General features: G+C 42.1%; 1 protein-coding gene across 1 annotated transcript in view; it reads right to left on the minus strand.

Moving 5' to 3' along the window:
• Nucleotides 1-895: 895 nt before the first annotated feature.
• Nucleotides 896-21527, minus strand: part of LOC146492794 (microtubule-actin cross-linking factor 1-like) — a 119676-nt gene continuing 99044 nt past the window's right edge. Inside the window, exons 3-4 of the mRNA XM_085149416.1 lie at nt 7985-8046; nt 896-1006 (exon numbers count right to left, since the gene is read on the minus strand). Of these exons, the coding sequence (XP_085005542.1) occupies nt 896-1006; nt 7985-8046 (173 nt within the window). The remainder of the gene's footprint in view (nt 1007-7984; nt 8047-21527) is intronic.

The following is a 21527-nucleotide window of genomic DNA, read 5'->3' on the forward strand; positions in this document are numbered from 1 at the left end:
ATTGAATATTTGTTTGTTTCATATGTAGTTGATTTGAATAGCCTACTTGTTGAACATCCGTCTCTATCACAGAAGTGATTATTATGCTTCAGTTCACCTCATCGCTGCTAACTTTAGCCTCCTTTTACACCTCTAACAGATTTTTATTATTAAAGTAGGGCTAGCAAAGAAGCTATGGACAGTATCCTCCTTCTGTGTTACATCTTGCTCTACAGGCACAGGAACAGCTCTCTCTTGCTGTTGTGTTTATTGGGCGAGGCCTTGGAAAGTGTGAGGGGAAAAAAGTAAGACCTGCGTCTGCTTCCAACTTTCTCTATAAGAAATCATTTTACAGGTAAATGCCAAAGTTATGCTGAAGCTAATTTTGTTGCAATTAGGAAATTATACAACTTAATGCCCCTACAGCAGCTCTGAAGCTCAAAAAAAGGGCAGTGGGTAAAGCCCTAATCAGTGAGACTCTACAACAGTGAGGAAATGGTGATGGCCTCATCAGTTTGTCCTCTTCTCTATGAAACACTTATTATGTCTGACCGTTGCGCTGTCAGTCTCCCTCAATCCGATCTGATGTCCTGAAGGTGACGTCGTCAGGTGACACTGTCCCCTGTGTGCGTGTGCTCCTGCAGACCTGAGTCAGCAGTCCCTTTACATTAATCTGCCTGTCTGCAACTAGACCATTCAGAGACTGACTCGTAAATTCTTACATCATCATCAAAAACACATCTGAAAAGGAGGGAAACTGAGGACAACGTCCCGACATCATTGTCCCAAAATTGCCCAAGAAGTCATGTGTGAAACCGGCTTACATAACAGTCCCTGGATTTGTATGCGTGGAATTGGAACAACAGCGTGTGCGTGATGGAAAATATCGCAGTGAGATACGAGATGAATGTGTGCGTCAGAGATAAAAATCCCTTACCAGGGTGACTCCAGAGAGGACTTCCAGCAAGGAAATCAGGTTGTGTCCATCTCTCAGGTCCTCATACAGGTCTGTGATGTGCTTCCTCACCTAAGAGAGAGGCAGGGATGTAAAGGAAGGCGAGAGGGAGCAGGGACAGACAGGAAATGAACAGGGAGGAGGAAGAAAAGGGAGAAAGAAAAAAAAGTTAATTTTACACTGCAGTCATCCCTCTGTTGACTCAACACTGTTGACATCTGTCAGGCCGATTGCCCCACAGCTGACAGGCCTGGTGACGGCGGTTGCCTGGCCAACAGAGATGAAGCACCAGCTGTGCCCTCTTGTCTCCGTTGCCATGACGTTGCCTTGAAATAAACCAGGGTGGCAGCGGGTCGTCACTGCTGGCGGTCACTGACACAGTGACTCAGCGAGCGGGCCGAGCAGAGCGATCAGCATCAGTGGCGGTTTTGTGTGAAAGTGGGACACTCAGTAGGACGGATGGACGGACAGACAAACGGAGACTGTTTGAGGCTCAGCAGAGAGGGAAAACTGGATCAAGCAGCAAAGAGTGAGCAAAGCTTTACGGGAAAGAGGAAAAAAGAGACTAATACGACAGCTGCACCATGCTGAAACCTCCGAGGCAGAAAAAAAAATTCAATGTAGGAGTTTTACAAAAACAGGTGTCCAGTTCCTCTAGAGCCTCAAATCCCCACAGATACCCACATTAAAGTGCTCAGCTGAACGGCATTAATAAGCAGCATTAAAAAACATTGTGATTGCTAATATGCTAATGCTGAAGCTTTAAATGCGGATGCCATCAACTAACAGGTGATGTCATAAGGCATCCATCTTTCATATACAGTTTATTAGCTCTTGAATTGGTTAAAAGTGTTTTACTTACAGTCCCATCTGCCACTGATAAACTTTGTAATGATGTAACAATTTACAGTTTAATTACTGTCAACATGGAATGAAATCTACATATTTTTGGTTTGATGTTTCTAAAAGACAGACAAGTGGAAACTTTGTCTCCCACCTGTGAAATATTAATTAACCCTTTAAGACCTACCATAGAACCAAGTCCGCCAGAGCTTATATTATATTTTTACATGCTGTAGTGCCATTTTTGGGAGCATTTCAAGTTGCTATACATCAAAACAACCATTATAGCCCAAATTTTAATAATATGTCTGCATTAAGTGCATAGTAATTCCATACATTGCAAAAAAGTGCAATAAACTACAAAAAAAATGTAAAATCGTTTTTGTTTTTTTAACATATATTTCTAGTTAGAGAAATTTAAGAGGCTTATCCCTCAAAACTGTAAATACAAAAAAGTTGCACAAAATAGTTTCCCACCACAGGAAATTTATTTTGAGTGTCTTCATAGTTTTATTTTTGAAATACACCAATTTTCATATACTGCAAGAAAAACGAAAATAAATATTATAATGCAACTTTGCAAAAAAGCAGCATATGCATCAAAATAAACAATTTCCAGCAGTGCAATATGAGTCCTAAGCATCCCAGAAACAACACAAAGTCATAAAGTCAAACATAACTTTTAAAAACACAAGTATAGGCTCATAAAGCCCTGATGGTAAAAAACTACATTTCCGCAAAAATGACGCCACTTCCGGTTTCGGGCAGGTCATGGAGGACATGCGATAGTTCACGCTGATGGACGCAGGAAGTGTTACAAACAGCTGATCAGATCGGCAAAGCGTTTCTGGAATATTATGTTTTTGTTGCTGCAAGCCCATTTTATGCAGTTTTTGCAAAGCTATATGTGGAAGGAAACCATGACCGAGGACAAGCTGATGGCATAAGATGTAAGTACAACTCCTCCGGTTTCATATGCAAAAAAAATTATTGCGCTAGCTTACGTGGTTGCAGTGCTACCGGGATTTAAAAATAGTTACACAAAACAGAGCGTGCCCGCTCCGACCGGCTTTAAAGGGTTAAGGCATCCTGCCCCGCACATTAGAATTTAGCGAGCAGATTTTTTAGCCAGCAGATTTTTTTAAACAATAAAAATGAAAATGCATTCAAATATTTCAAAGCAATACATAAAACCTACTCTACATGAACTAACCATGTCTAAAACTAGGTTGTTTCCCCAGCATAGACCTCCTTTCTAAATCTCCAGACTCTTAAAAGGCACAGCCAAACAAGAAAAAAAGCTTTTCTTTTGTAAATAAAACATTTCAGTGCGAGCGTTCTCCATCAGAATGTAGAGCGAGGAAAGTGAGAAAAACTGGCAGGCGGCAAAGGTCGACCAAAGTGCTTCAAAAACGCAGACCCACTTATGTAAGCAAGGACAAACGTCCACCTGCATTAGAGGGATTTTTACTGCTTCGCGCAGCACCAGCAGGAACTCAGGTTTGCTGCATTCCTGGAAAATGCACTGCCATGTTTTTCCAGAAGAGGGCAAGACAGGCACAAGAGTAGGCTTGTAGACATGACTGCAGACTCACCGAATCAGGTACAAATAATAAAGATATAATCTAAAATAAATAACATCACCTTTAAGTTAAGTTATGTAATGATACTCTGCATTATCACCCATTCTTGTTAAAGATAAGATACCCCGAGGGCTTCAGTTTTAATCAGCAGTCACAGAAGTAGCAGCACTCCACCCTTTGTCCTCAATAACCTCTTCTCCTAAACCTCATTTCACTATCTATTTTTCTCTTCCTCGCTCATCTGTGTCGCTTCCTCACCCTCCTCTCGCTGCCTCCGCGTCTCTGTGGAAGGGTGACACGAGCTGCTTCGGAGGCACGCTGATGTAACGAGTGTTAATTAGATGACAGGAAGACATGGTGTATCCACCAGTGCCTGGAAATGAGGTGCACTTTACTGTCTAATAGTGCCCGAGTGTGTCATAGGCTCAACATGGCACACAGTTCATAGCCCTCATCCTCAGTTTACTGTAAGCTCTGCATGTCACTGCCAATAAACCATCATCCTAATACCTTCAGTCACTTTCAGTAATTCAGATGGACATGCTAGCTGCTGCAGCAACACTGCATTTTCTACAACAACTTCACCTTCTTCAGCAGCTTTTTGGACTATAAATAACTAAAATCTGTATCTGAAATTAACTTCTGCTCAGAAAGGACTTATTTTGATCTTAACACTGAATTTAACCGCCTTTTGTATATTATAATACAGTAGTGCATGAACCAAATCTTGGCTAACAAAGTTTAAATTCGGTTCCTTGTTCTTCTGTTTGTCAGGGGAAACAAAGACATTATTTGAGTTCAGCTCCACAGAGTCATTGAAGGTGCTGTTAACCGTATGAGCACAGAAAATATTTTAAAACAAAGTCTCAGCAATTAGCGGATAAAAAAAATGAGCATTCAGCCTGACTTTTTGGGCTAAAATGTAAAACTATTCACATTGTTGGAATTGTTTCTCATTGAAAATGAAATTAGCTGCTATAAAAACAAAGCTCAGCGCTGTGCCACTGTCACTGAATTTAAAACTGCAATTTAAACCCAAACTGATCTTTTGATCAGCTGTTTTAAGGGACGCCGCTCCCTCAGCCAGCTGTGCCTGATGTGCAGTGACAGCAGATGCTTCTGGCACTAAAGCATACTGTCATACAGAGCCCATGTTAAAATACCCCAGGCTGCCTGACAGCACCTGGAGCTTCTGGCACAGTAAACACAAATGTAGGTCACGCTGATTTTGGACAAAAACACCTTCTATCAGTTCAAACAGCATTTTGTCACATTTGGATACTTTTTGATTGAAAGCTATAGTAAGACGACAGAATGGATGATGGAAATTATTTGATGGCAGTTATAAACGTGTTTCGTGGACTGACATGCCGTTTAATGTAATAGGACTTGCACGATCAGCCAAAACAAACAAAATCCGTGCGTTGCCACACGAGGGTCACAGAAATGGACCTGTGCTATAAGGTAGCAGTTCAGTCTTTGCCTTGGGCGCAGTATGTGATCATTTCAGTGTTTTCTTCAAGCTCAGAAGGAGATTTGAGTGGGTGACGACACACTGCACTAATCGATGAGTGATGAGCCCAAAGTTTTTTTGAGAGAAGCATAAACATTTTTCTGTTTTACCATTCTTAAACAAAAAAGCTTGCTGCTATGTTTGAGTCCATGAAACACAACATCTGTCGCCTCAGGACCTCATATTTTACTTTTTAAGTAAACTACACATTCTCAACCTTTCAACCTAGTAACAGATAAACAGTTTTTTTTTTTATCCGTTCTTCTAAAACATGTGTCTAGAATTTGTACTCTAGTTCAGGAGTTAGAGGGTTGGTAGTTTGACCCCTGCTCCTCCAATCAGCATGCTTAAGTGTCTTTTCTGCAAGTAACTAAACACACGTGTTCGATTGGTAAATTAAAAGTTGTAAAATAAAGCTCTTTTTTCACTCTGAGTGCACATTAAGAATAGAAAAGCACCAAGTGCCAGTCAATTACCAGTTTCAGCCAAACTCTTCATATATTTGGAAGTATGAAATGCCACTTCCTCTGACAGCAGCTTCTTGAGTAGTTTTTTCTGATGTTAAAACTTAAGTTTCCCTTAACATGGACAGGAGACAGACTGCATGTGGTAAACGTGTTGTTGGTGTAACATCTAACAGTTCATCTCAATGGAAAAACAAACTTCTGACTTCTTAATCCACAGCTGCCGTATTTGTCTTCACTGTGTCAACAAACTGCTGGGTCAAAGTGTGTCACTGCATGCCAACAGGTAGCCTGGAGGACAGTGTTTACATTGGCCCCTGTGTGCACTGTATACACCAGAATACCTGAGCACACCTCAGCAGCCAGAAATAAACCAGACTTGGCACACATACACAGACATCAACAACAAACAGGAAGCGAAGAGCCATTATGCTACCTAACGTCCCTTTATCTTTTCTTCAACAGGCTCTCTGTTTTTATCTCCAGAGTTTAGTTTTAATTCTGCCTTCCGTTCTTCATCTTTTGTCTCGCTCAGCCTTGTTTTCTCTGCATTTATCCCAGCTGACAGGGCGGAGGTTTGTAGGTTTAACAGTGCTGGCTGAGAGTCGATATATGACGCAAAGCACACAGCTATTTCACACCTCTGTCTATTCAAGCGCACAGTATTGTTTCCAATACATTTTCTTAGGTCTTACATCCTCATGGGTAAGTTTTGATTGAACAAAATTCACCAAAACAATAAGTCAGAACTTACTTTACTAATACAACTCAAAATAAACTGTCCAATGTAACGGCTCGCACTGTGCAAGCACCTTTGTTTTCAAGATTCAGTTGTTCCCCTGTCACATTTTATTTGCAGCATACAAAAATACACATTTCAACTGATTAATCTGTCAGTATGTGTTTTGATCAATTAGAAAACAGATAATAACAAAACAAAATAATGTCACTGACAAATTGCAAACAGCCTAAATAAATTTAATTTTTACTGTCACAGAGAACAGAGATGCTGCAACTCATTATCAATTCTGCCTAAAGGCCCGACATAGAATTCCAGCTTATTTTGAAACCAAAACTGTTGTGCAGACACCATCGCTGATTGGAATGAACCGATAAGATTCAAGAAAATGTGACAGACCGGATCATCACTCAACTAAAACCGGCTCATTCACATTGGCAGTTTAATACTCTGTGACGTTAGTAACTGATTAATTCAACATTCGAATAACACTTGAAACTTGTATGACTGCACAGATGACGTGACCTCCCATTAGAAAATATAAGCTTAATTTCGAGCTCTTAAAAAGAGAAGAAGAAAAAAATCATTAACATCTCTCGTTGCCGCTCTCTCTCTTCATCTCTGACCTACATTCACAGTCGGCCTGGCAGCGCCAGCTGATACAGAGTTACATTTTCAGGCTGGGCAGCTCTGACGACAGTTGCTCCAGAGTTATGGGGTCAGACAGACGTTTCCCTGCCCGGGTCATGTGGCAGAAATGCTTTGCATTCTCCTTATGGCCTGTGTGACACATGGCGTACACACTGTACTTTATGGATGTGAAGAAACCGTGTGAATGAACGCTGATGTGACGCTATGCAGACAGAACGGGCAGCTGTTTGTGGCCTATAGAAAGAGAGATATATACTAAATATATATATTTAAGCGACAAATGTTTTACGTTCAGCTTAATTTCATATTTGAGCATGACTGAGAGTCTCCAGGCATCCAGTCATGGAGGATTTAGTCTCCAGGGTGTTATGGCATCTTGGTTTGTGCATTGTGAAAGAAGAACAGTGAATATCATTTACATGAATGTTGGCTCTCACAGCTGCTCATTCAGATTTATTAAAATGGGATGTTTCTTTTCTAATGCCCTAAAAATCAACAAACGTATTCAAAAACTTAGCCATAAATAATTAAATATCTGCCTTCCTCTAAGCATTTGTAAATACACAACCGCATTCAAATATTCATTTAGGACTCTTGTTCAGTTCATTCTCAACTGTGTTTTCTCTGTTAAACATTAGGGAGGGAAGGCATTTAACAAGCTGTAGTTTCAGAGCCACTAACGGTGATAAAACACAGGATAAATGATGCAGACAGATGCTCATCCATCGATGGAGCAGTGCCGCTCGCACACAGTCACATTAACGCTGATCATTACACACCAGCCTGATGCAACAGCACTGACAGCTCAGATAAAAGGATGGAGAAGAATGGGACCAGCAGGAAGTCTTAGTGGAAAAATATATATTGTTAGTTTTATGCCAGAAGACAGGAAGCGTGAGAACGACATGAAGAGCTGCAGGACAATTTCAGGAGTAAATCAGGCGGAACATCTAGAGGAGCTTTTTCTGAAGCTATTACTCTGCTCCCGCTCGACTGAAGATGTACAGTCCGGCTGCTTTATGACCCGAGACTGCTCACTTCATTGATTATCAAATAAATGTTGTCTGAGATGGTACAGGTCAGAGTGTGGAGCACTGATTTCATACACAGTACACAAACAAGCATTGAAACGTGATTGATGTAAGTTGTTACAATTTATAGTGTGATTTCTATTGAAGATCTTTTCTCAGAACTATTATCATTCATTCAAAAACAACCAGATGAGCAATCCCAGCAGTAAAAGTTAGTGATACATACCTTGATGAGATGTTTGTTGACCCATTTTGTGAAGGTTTTCTTCTGCACCCTGTCCCGCTCATCTGCACAAAGACAAATAAAAGGAGAGAAAGAGAGAGGTAAATTACATAATCCAAATCCTGCAAAGATGCTGCAGCCACTGCGATTATTTGGTGCATTACGTAGATGAAGAGGTCACACTGTGTTTGTGTCTGCAATGATTATGATGTGTTTTAAACAAAAAACGAAAATCATCTGTTAAATGACTGAATACTTTAATTTCAAACTGAATTTTGTCAATGGGATGACAAGAAGGTGCTGCTCAAACCTCCTACAGTCAAACTGGTAGTGGCTTTACACACACTCATTTTATAAAGCTGCACATGGAACCGAACATGACAAAAAGACTCAGTCTTCAAGTTCACGGAGAACAGCTGGAGGTCCTGTTGATAAGAGCCTCGTTAAACGTCCACAAACATGATTGCAACATCTTTACTGCATATTTTATCTGGGTGACATCACCCTTAATAAAATAACATGTTTTCCTGGTGCTCAAAAAGCATTTCACTTTTCTGCCCCACTTGTTATTTTTGAGTGCAAACTTTATGCTTCCTTCTCTCTTCGTTACATTTCTGCAGAGGTTTTTCCGCCTCTCTGATTCAGTCTCTTTCTGTGTGACCTGCAGCCAGGCACAGCCAGGCCAGAGGAGTGAGGCAGCCAGACCAGGAATAGAGCCTGATGCTGACCCACAACTCATTATCTCCTCACCGCAACCACAGCCTCCTGGTCTTTATACAGACTCGCGGAGCCTCTTCAGCTTTCCTCTGTTCATATCAGCCTGTCTGGGAGGAAACACAGACCCTTCCCGCCTTTCAGTTAAATATCTGACTTCCTGATGGAAAAACAGCACCACATCCTTTCAGTTCACATGGATTTGGATACATGTGAATGTAGAATTTAAAAAATCCATTATAATTCTGGTCAAAGTTAAAAGTTGAAAGTAGTTTCAAGTTTTAAAATATTAAAAATGGGATTCACCGACGACCTGATATTTCTGTGTTAATCATCTTTTTCTTTCTTTCCTTTTTATTTATTAATACATTTTAGCATCTTTCTTGCATCCCACTCTTCTCATTTTAAAAAAACAAACAAAACATTTCATAAGTTTCTGCTCGGTAACTACTGGTTGATTACATCGGCCTTATTCCGAAAACAACAACGAGACCAGATGGATGAAGCTAATCTACAAAGAAATTAGGGAATGAAATAAAGTAAATAAGTAGAAACAATTCCCATATAAAGAGATAAAAATATGCTTACATTCATTTTAAATATTATACTTTATCATATGAGAACAAATTAGAGCTGAAGAGGTTTTTTCCTCTATTATATCAAATGAATTTGCATCAGCCAATCAGAAAAAAGGTTGCTCCAGGAACCTCACTTCTTCACCTGCTGTTTACATGCTGCCACCATGTGAGAGCGCGACCATGGGGAAAGAGTATCACTTCCTTCTTAAGCATCTTGTTATCTCTCTGTCTGACACCCACACCTATGCAAACACACACTCAGTGACACACACACCCTCGCAGACCTCCACAATGCTGTCGAACAGCTCCGACACCTCCAGCTGTCGAGATTTCAAAAAAGAGAAAATCTGATTTAGGCTTTAGGTTCAAACATCTCAACTGGATTAAAGTCAGAGATACCCTAAACCCTGAAAAACACACCCACCCAGACTCACACAGAGTGACCCCTCTAAGGAGTTTACATAGACGGAAGAGCCTCTCAACTAAGAGCGTAAATTTCAACATCTCTTCCAAAATAGTTTCACCACCACCACACGCCTTGATTCCCAAACCTGCCCGGGTAGTCCGGCTTGTTAACCCAGAGGAAAAACTTAGGCTACAACCCTAAAGTCCTTTATGATCGTGTAATGATTCATCAGGTTCATCCAGGTGTGGCAGCTGGGGTTATTAACCCAGATATGCGGGTATAAGATTTAAAAACCAGAGACATGTGGAGATGTGTGAGTGGCAGCCACAGAAAGGCAAACACACATGCACAGCAGAGTGCATTGTTAAGCCGTATACACCCCCTTCCAGGCTCTCTAAACACAGGACATGACACACTTCACCCTTTGTGTTCAGACAAACAATGATTAATAGAGACAACCTTTAGCATAACTGCTGTCACCGGCATGTGCACAAACAGGAACTATTCAAACACACACGTGCTCACAGGAGACTCTCTGCAACATGTAAACATGTACTGCGCACACTCTACAGCTTCCCTGTTGACATGAACTGTACACACACACAAACACACACAGGTAGGGGCTCACACTGACCTGCACAGCACATGAGCGAGTACAGGTGAGCGTTGAGGTTACACTCATTCCTGTAGTCGGGCCACATGTTCTGTTCTGTACTGTTTCACTCCTCCGCCTCTACTCAGGCCTTGAATTGATGTCAGTGACGCATAATCCGAGACAGAAGTCAGATAATGGTAGCAGTAAGACGTCTTTTTGGTAACAAGCTGTCCCCATGTATCCGAAACTGAAAGCCGTGGCCGACAGGATCGCACCGGCCGGTACCACCAGTTTCAGTCTCAGCTCCGCTCTCTCCCCCTCTCTGTGGTTCACCCGTTCCCTCTTCCCTTGATCCCTGCCGTCGCTGCCATGTCTCCGGCCTACAGTCACTCTTTCCCAAGCGCAGTTGCTCTCACACACGTGTGTGTCAAAGTCAGCTGGGCAGCTCCTCCCCTGAGAATGAAAAGGACAGCCTCCTTGTCCACTCCCTAATCTCACTTCCTCACTAAGCTACGACTCTCTCTCTCTCTGTGTCACTTATTCTGCAGCTCGCTCGCCCTCTGTTTGCAGGCCACAACAGACGGTGTGTTCTCTGACTGCAGCTGACGGTGGCTCTGCAGAGCTGCAGGGGTGCTGTCGTGTTCATCTCCTCTGTTTTCTCTCTTTTATTTCAGCCTTTCCTCTTCAATGCGCAGGAACCTCTCGAGTAAAATCCTGGAGGGACAAATTGTGTTTCTTGTAAAGCTGACTCCTTTAAAGGAAATTTTCAGAAGGGAAGTATATGCACGTGTCCCACAGTGATGTCATTTCTTAGAATAAAAATGTCTTTTTTCGTTCCAGCCACGTCCATTTAGGATGATGTAATCCACTCCCTGAATGTTTCGAAAACAAAAGCACTCATACAATCAAGGCTTGTTCTGCCACGCTTTGCAAACACCGCTGCATTCTTTTGCTTTCCAACAGTGCCACCAGCTTACTGATATCACAGGTTTCCTTCCCCAAAGATGCACACACAAACGTCACAGCTGGCTTTTGTAAAAACAATCCTGCTAGCTAGAAGAAAACTGAGGAAAAGGCCAGGACTTGAGCTGAGGCGGACTTTAATTAAATACTGACAGGAAAACCAGCTTGAGTGGAATCAGTCATCTCATTAGTGCACGAGTCTGTTCATGTAACAGCCATGAGATGACGAGCCCAACTGAGCCAGGCCTGGATCACAGCTGAAGCTCAGATCCAGGTGAGTGCTTAATAAGAGCCCACTAGCTGCTCTTTAGCTCTCAACTGGCTGGTATTCGACATGTGACATAAGATTACACATCCCGGCAATAAAAACCCAACAAATACAAAAAAATAAAAGAGTGTCCTGCTTGCGTCCTCACAGCTGACAGACTAAACGCGCATTTTTATGAAGCCTCTTCACTTGTTCTTTGCCGTCTCTTAAAATAGCTCAGCTGTGCCAGACAGCGCCAACGCAGGTTTGAATAATCTCGGCTGTGTGGAAGCAATGAGTCTGCACCGCTCTGGCTAAAAGCTCTGAGTCAAACAATATCCACCGACAGGTCATGTGACCCGGACCCAGTGAGGCGGTGAGGAAGGGCGGACGTTAAAGCGAGCTCCTGATGCTTGCAGGATGTGTACTGTGGACAGTGTTGTACAGTACAGGTACACACACTTATCCAGGCGAGACAGTGACTCAAAAACACTCTTACAGTCACACAAGCTCCTCCCCTTTTTTCCCTTTTCCCTCCAACAGCAGCCTTATTCCTTCAGCTCCATCACTCCTCATGTCGTCTCCTCTTCCTCTCTGGTATTCTTCTCCTCCTCAGTCTTCACAGTGGTTCTCTCTTTCTGTCACTAAGGGACCATCCACACTAAAAATACCAGACGGAGCTTACGCCTCTAATACCACGCAGCATGCTTATCCCTCGCTCCCTCCTTCTCTGCCGTTATCGCCACTAATCTCTAACACACTCTCTCTTTTGCCCGGTCTTCCGGTGGTCTGGCGTTCTCCTCCTCTGATTCAATTTAAATTAAATGCGGAAGTGAAGGATGCTTCCAAGTGTCCTGCTTTTCCTCTTCTAGCCTGCCTGGTTGTCTGTCACTTCTTTCACTTTCTCTTTCACTTTTCATTTTTCTTGCAGCCGGCCTGTTTCCCAGGGCTCATTTAGCCCCTTTCTGGTGACACTTGAAGCCTGGCACCAGTCTCTGCCCTTTCTCTTTCATTTTATTCTTTCTTCTCTTCCGCTTCTCATCCCATTTCTGTCGCTTTCATTGGCAGCTACAAACACTGCATGTTAAATATTTGGCAGTTTGTCATTTTCTTCAATTTTCAAATCTAAACTTTCCCTGCTGGGTGGCTAAGATGTCCCAATTGCACACTAACAAGCTGTCCAGTTAGCAGCAGATTAAGATCACATTCAATTTGCCCTCCTGTGGCCACAGACGACAGACACCTGAGGGCTTAAATGCAGACTCCTGGACTCCTACTGTGCATTAAATACTACACAGATGCGTGTTAGATCAGCACCTTCAACGTTTCTACACGTGACTTTAATCAATTCAAATTAGTTTTACAAACTGTATCTGCTCGGGTCAGAGTGAATCTGAAAACTGATTCAGGGTCACTGTGGCTTTGTTATTGACCCACATCTAAATAAAGACTTCATCATCCTATTCAGTGGTCATGACATTAAAGCAGACATTGCTTTAACTTGTTTTCAATTTAGTACATTTGCTTTTTACAGTGAGACGATTGAATTTTCATTTTTTCTGACAACTGGAAATCCCTCCAGCAGGCTTCAGCATTTACAAGCAGAGCTGATTCAGACCAGTCAGCTAACTATGAAGAACTACAGTCCAATATGGCTGCAGCCATGGGAGGTTTTAGATATTTAGTTATTTTTACGATGACAGTTTTAAGGTGACTTATGCTCACATTTTCACTTTTATCTAGACACATTGTTTGTGTGCTTACAGCTTGTAGATCCAGATCTAACTGGTTAAAATTTGCCTCTGGTAGATGGTAACAGACAGATTGGTAATATAATTAGAAGCTAAGCAGTTTTGTGAAAGTTCAAACTTTTTGGAAGATTTTCCACAAAAGACCTGACTCTTCATCTCACAGAAAATTCCCTCCAAATCATAAATGCATTGAGTCCCTTTGTCATTTTGTCCTGAGAACAACAACAGTTTGCCCCATTCTCACAAAGAATCCTTCTAAAAGCTTCTAAATCCTGATAACTTCAAAATAATTAAATTGAATATAAGTTAAGCTAAACTATTACTAGTAAAATACTACTACTAAACAACTTTGGTAACACTTTAATTCTTTTTCATTCAACCCAGAGTAATCCTAACAAACAGACAGATTATTAACTTCACCTCCTTGGTGCAGGTTTTTAAATCTACTGAAGCCTTATTTACTGATGCTGAGCTGTTGGACAGGCTGTACGCCGTAAACAACAAAACAACAACGTAAACAACAAACTCTGCGCTCAATAAAAAGCGTAGTAATTTCAAAGAAAGCATAAACCACTGACATTTAAGTAGTATGTCAACTTTTACCACATCATGTACTTTCTATATAAAAGCCCATGCATCCACACACCCTGGCATGCTTGGCCTATCACTGTGAAACGCTGAGTTTCCTGTGTGGGAGAAAACATAAGTCACACAACATCACCACACACACATGTACAATGCAGCTGTGTTACACAGTAGCAGCTCCTCTATAAACTGGAAACAACAAGCAAATCAACATGAAAGTCAAATATGATGCTTCATACCGTCCAACCACACCCAACATCTCCAAATGACCAAAGTAGTTGCATTCCTACAAGTGCACAGTCATTGTGAGACCCACATGTAACCGAATAACTGCACGCACCTAAACGCAGACAGCCAAGTGTTCACACTCCTTTTATGTATTATGAGACGTATTATCTGTTAGTAACACTTACACCTAATTCCGCTCACATCCATCTTTGAATGAGCTTCGAAAAGATCAAAACACGGTGCGAAAGTCACACTTTCACCGCCTTGCAGCCATACAGAGGGTGAGTGCACTCAAAGGAAATATTACATACAGTATGTGTAAGGAAACATATCTTGTATCTTGTTTATTTAGCAGCATTAATTATCTAATCACACCTCATATTTTTGTGTCCATCAATAACCATCCTGGGGTTTTTTTCAGTAAAAACTTTGCTTATTTCAGCAGGTAAATGCTAGACCACATATGCTAAACCAGGGATAGGCAACTCCAGGCCTGGAGTGCACACCTGAATCAAGTGATTAGTTCATTTTGAGGCCTCTGGAGAACTTCAAGACATGTTGGGGAGGTAATTTAGCAATTTGAATCAACTGTATTGGATCAAGGACACATCTAAAACCTGCAGGACACCGGCACTCGAGGCCTGGAGTCGCCGACCCCTGTGCTAAACCAAAGTGAAATCCTACATTAAGCAAATAGTTCAACCATATTCTGGCCACCTTCCATCACTAATTATCTTCATAGCGGCCATGTTTCCCGTAGGCCTTTTCACTGCCCGCTTTTCTCTCTTACCACAAGTCAATCGGTGATCAGAGATGACCTGGCCTCACCCCTTCAGTACCGATCGACCTCATTGATTCACACTGTGACATCATGGCAGATACTCCTCTGCTGGTGAATCCCAGTCAGTCACCGCAGTCAGATAAAATTAGCCACAGTCCCAAAACCCAACATAGAAACTGGTTCAGTTTTTCCGCTCATAAGACACAAGCTTTGACAGAACAGCAACTACTGAGCGTGAGTGTAAAGGTTACCATCAATATGTCAAAATGATGTAGTTATCCCAGACTTTAGACAGGTACAGTATTAATTATGCAACTCGAGCAGGCTTTAAAGGAGCGTTAGCACAAAGGCTACCTTACAAAGCCCAAAAGGAATTTCCCTAATGCAAGACAAAAGGTATGAATAATTGGACACATGACCAAACTTAGCAGCTTACTGGCAGCACAGCGTTTCATTGTTTACTGTAGAGTATGAAGATTTAAACACAGAGCATAGCTCATGCAAGCAGCTGAAGATGCACATAAATGTGACGATATAATATCTTTGTCATGGATTCTCCTCCACTGACTCATGTAGATACAACAATAAAGTCCCTGCAGCACAAAAGCATGAAGTGTCTCAGTGTAACAGGAGATGAAACAGGAGGAACCTTCATGCTCTTACAGCACAAGCTGCTTTACATTCCAGTAAAGCTAAAATAGAAAAAATGCACGGTTAATACAAACACCCATTACAAGCCAGGAAAACACTAAAGGTACTAATATAAAGGGGGAAAACATGACATGCTAACAAAGAAGCAGAAGAGGCGGAGCCTAAACAGGAAGCACATGGATCTTGACATAAGTCATAAATGAAGCAGTGAGGAGGAGGAAAACTGTAGTCGACACTGACAGTTTACCTGCGTCAGTGATGGGCATCTGACGGCGGCGGCGGCGGTAGTACCAAAACCCAGCTGCAGTCAGAAAGTGAAAAGCCACCACCAGGATTGGCGTTATGACATCAGGGTCTGACAGAAAATCCATCTTGTCGTACCGAGCGATGACAAAGTGCTCCTAGTCTGTCTGAACCTCCACAAAATACAACTTAAATAACAACCGAGTGAAGTTCCTGAAAGTCCAACAACTGAATCCCTCCAGGTTACGTCCCAACGCTAACAGCATCCACGCGGAGACGCTTTCACACAAGCCTTCTAAGGTCCGCGCACAGAATCATGACGATCCTTGGCCTGCTTTCACTTCCCTTCCTTTCTCCAGCAGCATCTCTCAACTTCCTACACAAACTCCTGCAGCTACAAACTTCTGAGTCCCTCTCTCCATTCAGATGCCCTCCCTCTCCCCCCTATGCCTCTCTCTCTCTCTTGCTCCGTTTTAACCTCGCTCGCTCTCTGACACTCTAACAGTGAATTCCATTCCCCTGAAACAAGCGACCAGACTGTAGCCGTTGCTCAGTGCGCCGTTAGAAAAGCAGTAAATAAAAGAAATGGGACTAAAAGGACGGAAATGTGTGTATGCCACGTGTGTGTGTGGTTGCCTCACACTCAGAAGGAAACCACATGGGAGATACCAAACCATCTTCCTGTGTGCATTCTCTACATTACCATTTTAGCATGTTAAAATACATTTTTATATGTATATGTATTAGTATGCACACATGCATATAACTTTGTAAGTGGGTGCACACGCTGGCAGAATTTGTTGATGATGATGATGTGTGTGTGTGTCTGTGAGTGCGAGTGTGCACCCGTGTTGAGAAGGTGAGTGTGTATGTGTGTTTACCTCTGTTGCCATGAGTGAGCAATGCATCCTGTCTGTGATATTTATTAACGGCTATCTTTGAGTGATGTCTGCTGACTGTGACGGTGCGTTCAAAAGCTTTGGACACAAGGGGAGATTGTGCGTGCGTGTGTGTGTGTAAGAGACATTACAGAGTGATTCAGCATGATTCAGGCTGCACACTAAAAGGCAGGGGGTCCCACAGCTGCTCTCACCTCGCAGAGAATTGTGTGTCTGTGTGAGTGTCTGTGCGTCTGACTCTGTGGTCAAGTTATCATGTCACCTCTGAAAAAGCTGCTGAGGTTTTTGGTCCTAGCAACCTCGAGACAAAACAACACACAACCACAACAAATCTGATGCTCTATTCGTGGGGTGAAAAACGTCACCGCCTCAAACTGTTCTGACTGTCGTGTTGATTTGAGCTCATGTGATTTAACACACTGATTTAAAGACGAGGAGCGAGTCTTTCTTTGTTTGTCATTTCCTGAACATCACAATTACCAGATAACATGAGGTGATGGGCATGTGTTCAAGATCCCGACTAACTGTCCGGTACTTTCCACTGTAGTTTAGTTAGTGCTATGCACTGACTACGTTACCCAGAGTCCTTTTTGTCCCAAGATTATGGCCCGCACTCAGATGAGAGTCAGACTCTGACAGTTTCAACACTGAACAAGAAAATTCACTGAAAATTTAAGGTTTGTACATTTTCCAAGTTAATTAAAGCTACTACACACGTACAGACACGGGAGTTGTGATGTTCTGTGCTACAAATTCAGCAAAAACATGCTAATATTGCCAAGAGTTTGACTAAGTGATTCAACAAACAATAATTATGAACAACTTCACAAACTTTACAGACACTGATGAAATGCAAAATATGTTCCTTTACTTGAATTATCATCAAGATTTTCTGTGCAGTTATATAGTAGGTATATAATAACATGATTATATAAAAGCCAGGTTTTAATTTGTCAGTGCCGTGCTCTTTGAGATGTTGCTGATAGTTTCTGACAATGTTAAACACAAAACACCAAAGTACCACAAAAGGAAAGTAATGGACAGTTTAACACGATTGTTTTCACAGGGAGGAAATTAAGTGACCTATTATTTCAAAGTATTGAGAGGATGAGCATATGTAAATGGTAACCTTAAAACTTGACAAAGCTGAGATAAAACCTGAAATAAAAGCCTGTTTGGGATTTCCAGCTTCCCACGTTAATTGGAATGGAGCGCTTTAGTTTGCAGAAAAGCAGAAACTGGATGTTGGGTTTACTTATTTATAGTTTCTCACAGTTGCGAAAAGGAAATTACAATATTAGATTAACTAAAACAGAAAAAAAAGTGAGAAAAGAAACTGTGTGAAGCAGACATGTCTCCTGTGGGAAAGTTTGTTGCTACCACTGTGGGGCAGAAGAGACCAACATGTGTGTGTTAGGCTGGATGACATAACACTCACACCACTGAGAACGCACAAGTCGGGTGTTACACTCAGCAGCCTGAAACCAACCATCTCTGAAAGAATCTTTTTATGTTGTTGTTTACACACTTAAACCATCTTTAAGAATCCTTCACTGCTTAATATCAGGTCTTTACGGAGGAAAATTACAGTTACATCTGCTTTTATATCGCCCCCTGCACACAAAACGCCTCCTCTAAGCCAATTTTCACATCATCTTCACGCACACTTAATTCACACCTGCAAAAATATCAATAATTCACATGCAAAAATGCACTTCATCAGTATAATACCACTTACACTCACAGGACCGTCAATGAATTAAAGGCTGCTGCTTTTGCTTGTGTGTGCATGCTGTCAGGGTCAAGAGGTCAGGGACCTGTGTCACGCAAAAAGTTTTACAAATGGAAGATTTACAACAAAACCCGGGGATGATGTGAGACTACAGTATAAGCAGGAAACAGGAGAAGAAGAAAGATGGAGGGATAAAGATGGAAGAGTGCAGGAAGCATTGAGAGGAGGGATGGAGGAAAGCTACAGTGTTATTGCAAGGCTCTGTGCAGGAGAGTGAAAGACTCTTTTCTTTCTGATATCAGAGGGAGAAATCTCACAGTCACTGACACACACACACACACACACACACACACACACACAGAAAGCCTTTTGTGACCGTAAGTTTCACTGCTGCCTCTGCTTTCACTATATTAGCATAATTAAATCCCTCCAGAAACTCAGAAAACCCTCAAATGACACAAACAATTAAATAATGTAAACATCTCCCTTTACGTGACAGGTCTATACGATGCTCGCAGCAGCCTGTCTTCCCGTCTCTCCCTCCCCCAGTAAAACTCAATCCTTGCAGTCAGCATCCTTTTTGTACCAAGGTCACCCTGACACACTGAAGTACGCGGGCACACACGCTCCACATCTCCCAGAAATATGCCGTACCTTTGTGCGCACCTATTACTGCCTTGGGCCAGCACATGATAATACTCCACAAACAAATTTCTCTCCTCACTCCCACAAAGAGACACACACACAGAGGCCGAGCCATAAACTGCATCTGCATATGCAAATACCCTGCAGGCCGAGCACACATAAGAGCATGTGCATTCGCAGGTGCTGCACAAGTGGCTGCAGTAAATGACCAGAATTTGTTCCTGCGGTATATCTCACCATCAAAGTGGATCTATTATGCACATCTATAGTTCAATATATTTTACTGTTAGACTCCATTAAAGACTCTTTGCAATATAAGCCTTATTTATTTTGTGCAGGACCTCAGTGAAGTGAAACAGACACTCCCAGGCCTTAAACTAGTAATATTTCTAATGGCCAGCAGAGGGCGATTAAAAAAAATCGACATATATCAAAGCCTATGGGAAGACTTGCACTGTAAACACTGTCCTGATGGATTTATGAGCTCAACTGCTGGTTTCAGCTCATAGTGAATAAACTATGAAGTTATTTTGTCATGTCATTGGCTAAATTTGTCTTTTTTAGTGTTTTATGCTCTGATTGGCTGCCCCTCATAAACAGAGGGGTTGAACAGCAGAGCGTCTGTGTTAACAAACAGATATCTGCATGCCATGACATCATCCAGCGCCTAAAGTGGCAAAACATCTCAGAAACGGGGCATTGAGAGCAGTTTAAGCTTTTGCTTACACATATAGAGGTATACTTACACATATTTAATAATAAACGAAAAATCATAATAGACGCCCTTTAAAAGCAGAACTTACCCTAAAAAAACAAAAGGACATTTCTATCACATATGGCCACTGTAAAAACCTTCATTTTAAAACAGCTGGTTTATGGTAGCAATAGCAGGGATGAATTACTAAGATAGTGTTTTGGCAATATTTAACACAACGATGTGCAGCATCCCAGCTGTTTGAGAGCCAATTCCAACTGCAGGAAACACAGAGGACAGAGGGGAGGATGAGCAGCAGGGAGCAGGATGAGGAAAATGACGATCACGTCACAGTGATGAATCCTCTAGCCTTGGACTTTCATGTCCAGATTTCATGGTGACAAAAACTTCCCATCTCCCCCTTTCTCTTCCTCCTCCTCTTCCTCCTCCTCTCTGGCTCCTTTTAGTCCTTCTGAATCCAAATCCCATGTGCCAGAATGAACTCAATTACCTCTGCATCTACACCAGCTTCTACTTGTGCAAGCATCCCCTATCTAACAGTGCTAGACTCGTACATTTTTCTGCTTTGTTTGTAACAGAGAAACCAAAATGTGATACTTTTGTGTTGAGAATTAGCTGTATAAAAGATGAAAAATGGAAACTGTCCTCCCTTATGAGCCCAATGCCTGTTATCTTTATAAAAAGATAACAGTGAAGAGAAACAGTGATGGTTCTGAAAGAGCTGCTGTAAACCATTTCTTTTATATGTGAATAAAGCAGCTATTTTCAGAGTCCAGTCATTGCACAGCTGCATGTTGTGTGACCATGAAAACATCACAACTGACTGTCAGCCTCCCACACTGTTCCCCGGCAGCTGCGTGACCTCTGACATCTCTACTGGCAACATGCCGCAGAAACTCTTCCCGTCTGGAAACTGAGCCGGCGGCCGCAGTCCCGACCTGCCAGTCTGAGGCTGACGATTCAGACAAAAATACCACCAGGATTCAGACTCAGGAGGTGGATACTGACGAGAGGAAGAAAACACTTGTACATGTTTTGATGAAATACATTTCCACCAGCAGCGTGCTCTGCAGAGGCACCTGACTTTCTCGTGGCACTAAACCACGCAGTAATATTGTCCCTGTGATCCTGAAGAGTGATTAAGCTGTAATTCTGTTTGCACTTCAATGACAAACAGATGATGTATGGTCTGCAGGCAAAGTTGGAGCTACGTTGAAATAGAGCCAAACTTTGAGATGACCTCAGAGGGACGCTGCTTCCCTCTGCAGCACTGAACCCTGGAGTTAGGGGGCAGACTGGGTCCAGTTACAGAGCAACACAGCTCCACTCGTTCCCAGTGTTTCAGCATTTATTCTCAAACATCTTATTCAGCTGAAAACAAAGTTTAGCCACATACGTAAAACAGTGAACTTCAGTTCTTCCTGAAGACTTACACTTAGAGAAGTGAACATGAAGTTCACTAGAGTTGATTGAGACGTCACAGACAGACCAGTTATCTGATGCTCATGCTGTGACTCTTCAGTTCATCTGCTGTCTGAAATGAGCTGTTTTAACTCGTCTACCTTTAAGCCAGCTTTCTTCTGATTGGCTGCCCCTCACAGAGTGTTTAAACAGCAGAGCCGTGTGCTGTCTGTGCTCACATCCAGGGCTGTATTCATGAGATTATTGATATCACCTCTCTATGAAATCATAAGAAGCAAAGAGTGTTCAGAGCCGTCTGAAATCTGAGCTTTTGACTGCTGGGAATTTACTGACCTAAATATTTGAAACTTTAACTGTGCTTAACACGAGCATCACCCACTGTAACCCTACA

This window comes from Neolamprologus multifasciatus, chromosome 22 (assembly GCF_963576455.1).
Source record: "Neolamprologus multifasciatus chromosome 22, fNeoMul1.2, whole genome shotgun sequence".
NCBI lineage: Eukaryota > Metazoa > Chordata > Actinopteri > Cichliformes > Cichlidae > Neolamprologus > Neolamprologus multifasciatus.